This window comes from Pleurodeles waltl, chromosome 4_2 (genome assembly GCF_031143425.1).
Source record: "Pleurodeles waltl isolate 20211129_DDA chromosome 4_2, aPleWal1.hap1.20221129, whole genome shotgun sequence".
NCBI lineage: Eukaryota > Metazoa > Chordata > Amphibia > Caudata > Salamandridae > Pleurodeles > Pleurodeles waltl.
The window spans coordinates 767,868,885-767,881,493 of record NC_090443.1 but is presented as its reverse complement, the minus strand read 5'-3'; the positions used below and the strand labels follow the sequence as shown (position 1 = coordinate 767,881,493).

Below are 12,609 nucleotides of genomic sequence, written 5' to 3'. Positions count from 1 at the left end.
ATTTCTTCTAATCCTGAGAGTGACAGCTCAAGTTCGTTGTCAAGCACCTTCTGTTATTCTTATAACCCCTCTTAGAAAATCTCAAGCTTGGTTCCCCACCCTCCTGGAACTGTCTTGGAACATGCCGATCTCGATCCCATCCTTTCCTCAGGTCCTGTTGGATCCACTCGGCCATCCACATCTTGATACTGCAAGGCCATCTGAATCCCTTGGCGTGGAGAAATTCAGGCGTAGATGGGAAGATGTCAGAATTTCAAAGGTGGCTGAAAGATTCATTCAGTAAGCATTGGTACTAGGGACAAATAAGAGACACAAGTCAGCATGGGCCAGATGGGTTCATTGGTGTGTGGAGTGACACCTGGATCCAGTGGGGGCCCAGATTATGGATATCTCACATTTCTTGGCTGAGTTATCAAATTCAGGCTCGGCTTACTGTACAGTGAATTCCTTTGGATCAGCAATCTCAACAGGCCATCCATCCATCAACAACACTCCTATAGTGGAGCATCCTTGGGTTTGGAAATTACTTAAAGGCATCAAGATGTCTAAAACTCCAGAACCCAAATATTCCGGTCTGTGGGACATGAATATAATACTCTGCTTTTTGTCAAATTGGCAGGATAATCACTATCTCTCCAGGAAAGAGATTTCAGCTAAAGTAGCCATTCTTCGCTGCCTCATATCTTGCAAGGGAGTCTCAGATGTTAGGGCTCTGGATATTACAGCAAGGGTGTTCACACTGGAAGGGGTTACGTTTACCATTTCAAGACTGACCAAATGCAATACCAGGTCAGTAACATATCCCGCCTTTGAGGCTGCTCCCAAGCTGTATGTGGTAAGGTGTCTTAAGGCCTATGAGGAAATGACGGCAGAGATCAGACTGCTGGGGGAAAGACAATTGCTAATTGCCATTAAAAAGCCAGTCTCTAGTGGTGAGCGAGCTTTGAACATGCATAATTCTCGCCTCCAGTCCTGGCATAGAATGAGAAGGTTCCTAGCTAACGAGAAGGAAAGTTTCAGTTCTATTTAGGACTTGGAGGCAAGGACTATACCTCATGACACATTGGTGATATGTCACCCACCCTTTTCTGGATATCAGTAAGTGGAATATAATTATTTAGAGGTGACATTATTTTTGTTTACTTGATTGGTAAAAGGTTTGTTGTTGTTTTAACCTTTTGTGAGAGCAAGGACAGGAGGCTTAAAATGTAATGGAGCTATTCAAGTGTAATATCAACTTTGCATGGTTATATTTTCACAGTGTTGTCTGTTGGACATTACTGAAATATGTGTTACGGGTATGGGAATGGATTCAACAAAATGTGTTTTCTCCATAGGCTCTGATTACAAGATGGATTGATGGTGCTTGAAATCAACCTCCTGCAGTGAAGTTGAGGAAGGACTTGGGGAGCTGTTGATATATATAGACTATCTGACTGCACTAGGATTGGATATTGGTTGTCATGGATACTGTCACTTGAACCATGGGATATGTAGTATTGTGTGTTTTTTCACTAACCTTTGAATCTGCTGTTGAATAAAGGTGAAGAAAGAAATGCATTAATCCTCAACTCCATTTACCTAATAGAAATGAAACATTTCTTCTTGTTAGCTAGGAAATTTCTCATTCACCAACCTGAGGCTTATGAGGTCATCTGCTAGGCAAAGTAATAGTGTCCTGACATAAGTTCCACCCCTTGATGACAAGGGACTAAAGTAAGCCTCTGAGTGCTTCAGCCCAGCTGCGGCAGAGGTTACAAGGCAATCAAGGACTGGAGCTATGCCAGTCAACCGTTCCCCAACTCGTTACAGAATGGGGTGGGGACAGTAGGTTTCACTGACCTCACCCACCCTTGATGAGTTGAGGAAGGTTGGGCTTAGGTGCACCAGAGAGGAAGATCGGCACTGGATTCTGCGCTGTTTATCAGCTCAAGCTTCTATAAAACACTGCACAGATCCAGTTCCTAGTTTCCTGTGCTGTACTGATTGTGCTGCCGAAGAACCTAAATATGCACTGGTAAAAAATACATCCTTCAGAGCTTAGGTAAACTCTTTTGAGTCATACCTTACTGCCTGTCTTATGAATTTATTTTCCATTACTTTTCCATAAACAAAGCCACCTCCAGTGCATGATTGGTGCTCTGGGTACCATAGCCGCTCATTTGTGGTGAGCGGGACTTCTGTTACTACCACAGGCAGTCTCGATGCTGGCAGAAAAATAGAAATGGTCCTGGTTGCCTGTTCTGTGCCCGGAGTAAGGTGGCCCTTCACTCCCTGCTTATCTCATGGCTGCCCTGTGAGGTGGTAGTTGTTATCCTTGCTTGCTGAGGCTGGTTTTGCCACATCTGACATGAACAAGTAATAACACGGGGGTGCTAAGCGCTGTGCAGCCCCTGGGCATTTACTAATACTTACAAGAGCACACGTGATGATATTACAGTAAGTGCACAATTGCGAGATAGCCACACTGGGAATGGAATGTCCTCTCCCTGGGGAATAGCCCCACCTAATTAGCCGGTTAAAGCAAAGAAAAACACCAGATAAAAAGGCAGTGCTTAATTTGAGCCAGTGGTTTCCGGTGCTGGGCACCGGCACTTATTTTTGGGGCAGGCACTTGTTCTGCCTCAAGCATTTACTGCAAGCAAATGACACATATGGGAAGGGTGGAGGAAGAGAAAAACGAAAAAGCATCACAAAGGGGGAAAGCAGAAAACTGCAGGAGTGAGCAAAAGGGGCTGGGAGTGTCTGTAAATGGATTAAAGAGGTCCGAGATGGCTTCAGTATCAAGCTTGCTCCGTGTTCCGTGCTCGCACATTTAAGTGCAGCAGCCGCGTGTTTCAGAGCAGAGCTTTGGGCACCGGCACGTTTTTATTTACAAATTAGGCACTGTAAGAAGGTAATATTAACCTTCTGCCATATAACAAGATATGACCCAGACGTGTGACTTGCCAACATGCACGGAGTTTGAATAAATTTGTGCTTTTGGAAATTCCTTCAATGTATATCTGAATATGGTGCGAATCCACTTGTAAAAAAAACGTCCATTAAAGCCCAATCCCGGAGGGCAGACCTTGAGCGTGCTGATGTATTAACTCTTTCTACGAAGCCTCAGACACTTGCCTAAACACATGCTTGTAAGCGTTGCAGAACATTTACATTGGCAGCATTACATCTGATTGTTAAAGCCAACTTCTTTCAACATACATTTTAGGCAGCAGGGGCTAAAGAATTTCCCATTGAGAATTTACCATTGAGACATCTTTCCTGGTTATGGTAACTAAACTAGTGAATGACTTGTGTCTGGTACAAGAACTTTGTTTCTTTATGTGCGTTCGCCACGTAGCCACCAAAGTCACATGGCCAGCTGTGAAGAATGACCTACCCTCTTGCTAGGTTTGCAAACCTCAGTGTACTTTTAGTTGCCAGTGAGTGGTGGTGTAGAGGGCAGGGTTTACATAGTATAGTGTGCTCCTCCTGCTTTCTTACTCTGACAGTCACATACCCCAACATGCAATTAGTGTCTCTGAATGGCCCTAGAACCCACATTTTCAAATATCATGGCCCATATTTATACTTTTTGACGCTAAACTGCGCTAACGCAGTTTAGCGTCAAAAAATTTAGCGCCGTCTAACGCCATTCTGAAGCGCCATGCGGGCGCCGTATTTATGGAATGGCGTTAGCCGGCGCTAGCAGACCGGCGCTGCCTGGTGTGCGTGGAAAAAAACCACGTAGACCAGGCAGCGCCGGCGTAGGGGGAAAATGGCGTTAGGGCGTCTTAAAATGGGGCAAGTCAGGTTGAGGCAAAAAAATCGCCTCAACCCGATTTGCGCCATTATTTTCGACGCCCAGACGCCATTTAAATGACTCCTGTCTTAGTAAAGACAGGAGTCATGCCCCCTTGCCCAATGGCCATGCCCAGGGGACTTATGTCCCCTGGGCATGGTCATTGGGCATAGTGGCATGTAGGGGGGCACAAATAAGGCCCCCCTATGCCACCCAAAAAAAAAAAAAATATATAAACAATTATACTTACCTGAACTTACCTGAATGTCCCTGGGGTGGGTCCCTCCATCCTTGGGTGTCCTCCTGGGGTGGGCAGGGGTGGCAGGGGGGGTCCCTGGGGGCAGGGGAGGGCACCTGTGGGCTCATTTTGAGCCCACAGGCCCCTTAACGCCTACCCTGACCCAGGCGTTAAATAGTGGCGCAAATGCGGGGTTTTTTGACCCGCCACCTCCCGGGCGTGACTTTTGCCCGGGAGTATAAATACGACGCATTTGCGTCGCCGTCATTTTTTTAGACGGGAACGCCTTCCTTGCATCTCATTAACGCAAGGAAGGCGTTCACGCAAAAAAATGACGCTATTTGCCCATACTTTGGCGCTAGACGCGTCTAACGCCAAAGTATAAATATGGCGTTAGTTTTGCGCCGAATTTGCGTCGAAAAAAACGACGCTAATTCGGCGCAAACGGAGTATAAATACGGGCCCATGTTTGGTCGTATGCAACTGTTATGCATTCGATAGTTTATCGATCTCAGAAGGATTAAAGGACATCTAGCCAGGTTTCAAGTAATTAATGAACAGCGTGACAACAATGATACCGCCTGCTCAAAAGTGTTATAGGTGCACGGGAAGCACCTCTGGTGAAATATCAATGAGTGCAGTGCAATAGAACAAATGTTCACAGAAAGGAGAATTGCTATATGCGAACTAGTTGAATAACAAGCAAGAAAACAGGCTGCAAAACGTAACCAACACTATAGTGGTGAAGAGAATGCCTAGTGAAGTGAGCAGTAGACAATAAAGGGGACTTGCCAGCACGAGAGTAGATACCCTCGATGGTGGACTCCTAGGATGAACACGGCGAACGAGATGAGGGTCCTTTTACTTAATTTATTTAGTTTGCTTTTTTTCAGAGAGATAAAAGCCGGGTAAGGCACACTCAGAATGCTTGAAATACTGTGTTGGAAACACTGCACAACTTTACATCTTTAGTACGCAGCAGAATATGCCTTTCAGTTCACTTACTCCAACACCATTCCTCTCAGCAGGGCTATACCTATCAACTATGTGACACTGCCCCCACCTCCTATGGTAGTACTAGTCAGAAGGCATGCCTACATTTTGCCGCAATACTAAGAAAACTTTTCACTGGGACTTCCAGGAAGCTCTTCTATCCACTGCCAACTCCCTAGCATAGAACACACTCTGGCTTTGAAGGTGTAATTCACAGATGGTACTCTCTATTAAAGTATAGCGTTAGTCAAGACTTTTTGATTTTACCCATTCCAAATGCACAGAAATATTTCTATCTGCTGCAAAGCCACTGGTCCCCTAATCTGGAGTGAAGCCCCCGAACTCTTCTCGTGCCAATTATGCTTGCTAGGCAAATTCCTAATTTCTTCTTTTATGCCCACCACATTAAAAGTGTACCAGGCACCACTGGACTAGTATCTGTTTTCACGCTTTTAAACTCTGCAGCCAATCCCTGCAGCCAATCCAGCTACGTTTCCCATTTTCCCTTTATTTTTTTTTATTTAAAAGAGAGTGTATAAAGAACTTTAGCTGGTCATTGTTCTAGGGATCAGCACATTTCCCCTGAATTTGTATTTCGCTAAAGAAAAAGAAAAAACAGCCAGTCTAGCCAGTGGTCAGGCTTCCTCAAGCACTCTTCATTTTTCAAGTTAACTTTTTTACAAAAATGCTTTTACATAGTGATGCCCTGGGATCCTGCTCATTGCCAGCACTATTCCGTGATTTTAATTTTAATGAAAATTGCCCTGTGTTAGAAATGGGGTTTTTGGTTGGCAGTCAGGTTGCCCTCTGTCCAAGCAAGAACCCTCACTCTAGTCAGGGTAAGTCACACACAATCCAAAATCAGCCTGTGCTCACCCTCCGGTAGCTTGGCACGAGCAGTCAGGCTTAACTTAGAAGGCAATGTGTAAAGCATTTGTGCAATAAATCATACAACACCCTAGCATAACACCACAAAAATACACCACACAGTATTTAGAAAAAATATATAATATTTATCTGGGTATCTTCAGGTCAAAACGATCAAAGTTGCAATACAAATTTGTAAAGATATCACTGAAACGTGATAGAAAGTGTCTTAAGTCTTTAGAATATAAACAAAGTCTCTTTCAAGCACAAGTACCTGGTTGGGAGTGGAAAAATCTCCTCAGAGGGCCACAAGAGAAGAGGTGCGTGGAAAAAGGGTGTGTGCGTCGATTTCTCCCCAGCACACACGGACTTGCGTCGTTATTTTCCACGCGGGGAAGTCGGCGTCGTTTTCCGGCGCGTGGACAGTCTCTTTCTGTGGATCGCGGGGATTACCAGATGTCCCGTGTCTGTGCGTGGATTTTCCTGCTTGTTCTCCGGCTGCGCGTCGGTCTACGGGGCTGCGCGTCGAAATTACGATCTCACGGCAGGCGTCGCGTCGATTTCTCCTCTAGAGGTCGGGCGGCGTTGTCCTTGCGAGGCCGTGCGTCGGATCTTCGATCGTCCCAAGAGCGTCGCGTCGATCAGCGTCGGAGTGCGGCGTTTTTCTCGCCGCGAAACAAGCTGTGCGTCGAAATTTTCGCCGCACGGAGCGTCCAAGTAAAAGAGAGAAGTCTTTTTGGTCCTGAGACTTCAAGGAACAGGAGGCAAGCTCTATCCAAGCCCTTGGAGAGCACTTTCACAGCCAGACAAGAGTTCAGCAAGGCAGCAGGGCAACAGCAAGGCAGCAGTCCTTTGTAGAAAGCAGACAGGTGAGTCCTTTGAGCAGCTAGGCAGTTCTTCTTGGCAGGATGTAGTTTCTGGTTCAGGTTTCTTCTCCAGCAAGTGTCTGTTGAGGTAGGGCAGAGGCCCTGTTTTATACTAAGTTGTGCCTTTGAAGTGGGGGTGACTTCAAAGAGTGTCTAAGAAATGCACCAAGCCCCCTTTCAGTTCAATCCTGTCTGCCAGAGTCCCAGTAGGGGGTGTAGCAGTCCTTTGTGTGAGGACAGGCCCTCCACCCTCCCAGCCCAGGAAGACCCATTCAAAATGCAGATGTAAGCAAGTGAGGCTGAGTACCCTGTGTTTGGGGTGTGTCTGAGTGAATGCACAAGGAGCTGTCAACTAAACCTAGCCAGATGTGGATTGGGGGGCACAACAAGATTTTAGTGCAAAGAAATGCTCACTTTCTAAAAGTGGCATTTCTAGAATAGTAATATTAAATCCGACTTCACCAGTCAGCAGGACTTTATATTACCATTCTGGCCATACTAAATATGACCTTCCTGCTCCTTTCAGATCAGCAGCTGCCACTTCAACAGTGTATGAGGGCAGCCCCAATGTTAGCCTATGAAGGGAGCAGGCCTCACAGTAGTGTAAAAACGAATTTAGGAGTTTTACACTACCAGGACATATAACTACACAGGTACATGTCCTGCCTTTTACCTACACAGCACCCTGCTCTAGGGGTTACCTAGGGCACACATTAGGGATGACTTATATGTAGAAAAAGGGGAGTTCTAGGCTTGGCAAGTACTTTTAAATGCCAAGTCGAAGTGGCAGTGAAACTGCACACACAGGCCTTGCAATGGCAGGCCTGAGACAGGGTTAAGGGGCTACTGAAGTGGGTGGCACAACCAGTGCTGCAGGCCCACTAGTAGCATTTAATCTACCTGCCCTAGGCACATGTAGTGCACTCTACCAGGGACTTACAAGTAAATTAAATAGTCAATCATGGATAAACCAATCAGTAGTACAATTTACACAGAGAGCATATGCACTTTAGCACCGGTTAGCAGCGGTAAAGTGCCCAGAGGTCAAAAGCCAACAACAACAGGTCAGAAAAAATAGGAGGAAGGAGGCAAAAAGTTTGGGGATGTCCCTGTCAAAAAGCCAGGTCCAACACCCTGAAAGAAAAGTAGGATGAAATATATTTAACTTTTCTTTCCACCAGTTAATGCTATTAGTATATCTACAAAGGTAGCAATGTAAATGGGATTAAAGCTTTTCAACATTGAGTTAAACTATTCAAAACGCAGTGTTTGTCAGACATATTTTAAGCTGCTGCTCTTTGAGTGAGATGTAACTAATATTTATAACTGAAAATGCCTGTTTATTTTTACAGATTACAAAAATGAAAAATGCATACAGCTTTACCTCAGCAGACCTAATCAAAATGAACGAAAGGTGTCAGGAATCCCTGAGAGAAATTTATCACATGTCGTATTTGTAAGATATTTTTAATGCTGTTATAATGTTGTGATTTTAGTGTCAATATTGATGCACTCTGTAATCAACAATACAGACACGATGTCTTCAAAATCGCTTTTGAGAAACCTTGAGAAATATAGCCAACGTACAACAGTTACTGAAAATACAGCCATGATTAACATCTGAAATGTCCGTTTTATTTATTTATAAGTATAAGTGAGACGAGTGGATCAATATTGCCATGTCATCGTTTTATTGTGAGACTTTTCTCAAACGTAAGGGAACACACACAACAAGTTTAATTCTGGAAGATCAGTTATTTAGCATTTATTAATATTAGGTGCCAAAGTAAGTCTTAACAACTTTAACATATATCCCAACTTTGATGCAAGTCACTATACTTTTAAAGCTGCAAGAATACATATGTACAGGAGAACATACGCTGCTCACCTGTGATGTAGTTTTTTGATATGAGACTATCATTCGTGGGGCAGCTGAAGAAGCAGTTGAAGATCTCTTGTTACAATGAGAGGAATTTGATGAAAGAGGTTTACGGCTATGGAAATATTGCATATGATTTTTTATCACTCGTTTGAAATAAGTAATACTGTCTATAAGTAATTCCTACAGATAGTAGGCGTTTCCACAGGCAGCAATATGTCACCATTATATGCATAAAATCAAACAACGAATGCTTGTAAGCAATACCTAGCACAGTTGGCGTAGATGTGATGTATGGGAAATTGGAATAGCACTTGTGAGCAAGTACAACTATTTGATGACTGCCAGAATACTTGTCCTGATTCAGTAACATTTACATAAACTATGGGACACTCTGATATAACCTTTTTGATTTAGGAACAAGAACTTTGAACAGGTGGGTCAGGGATCCATATGTTAACGGACAAAACAACATTTTGCCGTATACTGGCATTTTAGGTCAGCTTTCTCTTTTTTTCTCTTAGTATACTAAATGTATAGTGCATTTCTTTCTCCTTTATCTCAAATATTTTCTTTTCAGTCACAATTCTTTTTTATCAGAATAACTGGCTACACCGCAGATTTCCAATAAGCCTACATATTTAATTGCTTTTTTTGACAAAATAGACTTACCCAACGTCAGCGAGACAAGCAGGGAACTACTCCAGGGAGAAATCACCATGGAGGTAGCACAGACCATCTCTAACCTTGTGTATCATAGGTCCCCCTGGGAAAAACAGCTATCTGGCTGAGTTCGCCAAATGGATGAAGGCGGAAATGTGGATTCCGTGCATGACACCTTCCGGGAGGTGCAACACACTCGGACCTCTCTGCAATAGGGCCCTGATTACAGTCCTCCAGAAGCCCAGGAAGGACCCCCTTCTCTGTAGCAGCTGCAGGCCTATTTCCCTCCTCTACAGGGATATCAGGATGCTAGCCGGGATTCTGGTAGCCTGTCTAAAGAAGATTGTCCCTTCCCTGGGCCCCACACCCAAGTAGGGTATGGCCAGGGCGTTTGTTCCAGAATTGTCTTTGCATAATGGCCCATGCCTTATGGCTGGCCAAAAAGCTCCTGGAGGATGCTTCAGTCCTATCGCTTGACACAGAGAAGGAGTCCAACTGAATGAAATGGGGTTATCTCTTAGCAACACTTCACAAATTTGGCCTTGGCAAGCATTTCATTCCCAAAATGCTGACCTAATTATAATATTTTGGAACAAAGAAAATGAAAATTAATCCTTTGGAGAGTACACCATTTATGCTTGTACCAAGATAGTTTAACTTCTTATTCAGTGTCAGTCCATCTCTGTTAATGCCCCCATTGTGTCCCTCCCCCCAAAACCCTCATTACCTGCAGGGTCACACCTTAAATCGTGTTTCATTCTTTCACTTATCTTTGCATGGCTCTCCATTTGCAACATCTCTGGTCTTTTGGCTCACACTGTCTGTGTGCTCTACATTTGGCTTTGGTTGCCTTTAAAACAGTAGGTTTCTCCCACCTTTCCCAGTCATTCATGAATTGAACCACTTTTCTAACCCAAACTGCCTACCCGACGTTGGACCCACCTCATTTTGCAGGAACAGGATGATTGTGTGGAAGGGCACCAACTGTGATCTTCAACTTGCTTACACTATAGGAAAGGCTGTGTCCTCCTGCAGACAGATCCGAATATTTGGGGGCCTATGGTGAACCTTTTATTTAGTATACCTTTTGTACCCCTGGTTTATCCATTGGGTTTGTCCTGCAAAGCTTGTTATGTGATTTGTTTTACCAGTCTGAACCATGCTAAGGGGGTGATTCTGACCCCGGCGGTACAAGACCGGCGGGGCCAGGGTCGGCGGGAGCACCGCCGACAGGCCGGCGGTGCCCCGCAGGGCATTCTGACCGCGGCGGTTCGGCCGCGGTCAGAAGAGGCAAACCGGCGGTCTCCCGCCGGTTTACCGCTGCCCTTAGAATCCCCCATGGCGGCGCAGCTTGCTGCGCCGCCATGGGGGATTCTGACACCCCCTACCGCCATCCTGTTCCTGGCGGTTCGCCCGCCAGGAACAGGATGGCGGTAGGGGGTGCCGCGGGGCCCCTGGGGGCCCCTGCCGTGCCCATGCCAATGGCATGGGCACGGCAGGGCCCCCCGTAAGAGGGCCCCGCAAAGTATTTCAGTGTCTGCTAAGCAGACACTGAAATACGCGACGGGTGCAACTGCACCCGTCGCACCCCTGCAACTCCGCCGGCTCAATTCTGAGCCGGCGTCCTCGTTGCAGGGGCATTTCCTCTGGGCCGGCGGGCGCTCTTTTGGAGAGCGCCCGCCGGCCCAGAGGAAATGTCTAAATGGCCGCCGCGGTCTTTTGACCGCGGTGCGGTCATTCAGCGGCGGTACCTTGGCGGACGGCCTCCGCCGTCCGCCAGGGTCATAATCAGGCCCTAAGTGTTGTACAACATTTGAGGTTGAAAGTACTGTAAATCTACAGTGATACGTTTCTGTTTGTGAAAGATCAAGGGTATTTGCACTCCCACAGGATAGGAGGATCAAAATATTTGTTCTCTGATCTTTTCAATTACATAAACCTCTAAGTTTGCTCCTTTGTGGAACCTAACAGTGGTAGGAAAAGGTCAAGCATCCCTTACCATTACTAGCCTTGTTTAAAATCTTACTCACAAAGATCTTCAAAAAGAAAGAATTGGGTCTTTCCCAGCCCTGTAAAGGAACTTACATATGTTCCCATTTCCTTTATTAAACAAGCATTTGGAATGCAATGGGTCTTGCTTTTGCTCGAGTTAAAGCTATTAGCGTTGTAAACTCCTAACCAGACTTTTCTTGTCACATAAACTGAAAATGAAAAGTAAACCAGTTGCACATAAATAACCAGGCTTTTCTTGCCACGTAAACTGAAAATGAAAAGTAAAACAGTTTCACATAAGTGAGCAGACGGCCGCCATGAGCGCAAAGCAGACACACAAAAGGAAACAGAAGTTTGCTCGCAGTGAAACATATTGGCAAAAGTGCAATTATCCATATAACCGCCAAAAGTATAATTATCTATGTGACCAACAAAAGTGCAAATATCCATGTAACAGGGTCGATGTCATGCAAAGCGCTCGACTACTGCCCAGCGAGATTGCGCTGCCTATGAAATCAAGAGAAAAAGCAGTCCAGAAACCATACGGAAAACATGGAGCCTTGCATGTTTTCAATAGTTGGCTGGTGCGCATGAGGCGGGCTAAACACCGGAAAAGGCATGACATATGCATACCATTCACTAATGAAATCAAGCGAATTTTAAAAGGCAAGCCCACGAACCAACCAAACTAATGTGCATGACATGGCTGTGGTTAAAACCCCACACAGAGATTACACCAGGGATAGAGCGCTTTGCGCTCAACCCTAACATCAGTATCCTAATAGTGAACGGATCAAGTTTCTCATGAATGCAACTTGATACTGCTACTCTAACCATCACATGCGACTGAAAACCAGACTACGATTTAAGGAACCAAGTGGAGGACTATAGTTGATTCTAGGTACATATGTCTTGAAAAATACCCGGACTCATAGGGGCCATTAGAAGATAAAACTTATGTTGTCTATCAAACCAAATATTGCAGGGTAATACTGAAACGGCTAATGCTAGAACTTCAACAACAATGTATTCATGAGCGGCATGTACTAGGAACACACCAGAAAAACAAGCACTGGCGAGCCTCACCTTTTGAACCCAATGGGCTTGCCACTGCTTTTGATGTAATTTATTCTAATATGACAATAACACTGTAACTGCATAATTTGACTTAATCTGATTAATAACAATATTTTGTATTAATCTAGCCATAAATTGATATCTTTATTTTAATTTGCCCCACTCCTGTAACTTCAAAAAGGTTCACCCCATACATTTAACACATTTTGTGCTGGTTCCAGACTTACGAGGGTAGAATCTTATCGAATCT

General features: G+C 44.8%; 1 protein-coding gene across 1 annotated transcript in view; it reads left to right on the top strand.

Moving 5' to 3' along the window:
- Nucleotides 1-12,609, top strand: part of MSH4 (mutS homolog 4) — a 2,042,424-nt gene that overhangs the window by 1,372,240 nt on the left and 657,575 nt on the right. The window contains exon 13 of the mRNA XM_069233217.1: nt 8,101-8,204. Coding sequence (XP_069089318.1) covers nt 8,101-8,204 — 104 coding nt within the window. The remainder of the gene's footprint in view (nt 1-8,100; nt 8,205-12,609) is intronic.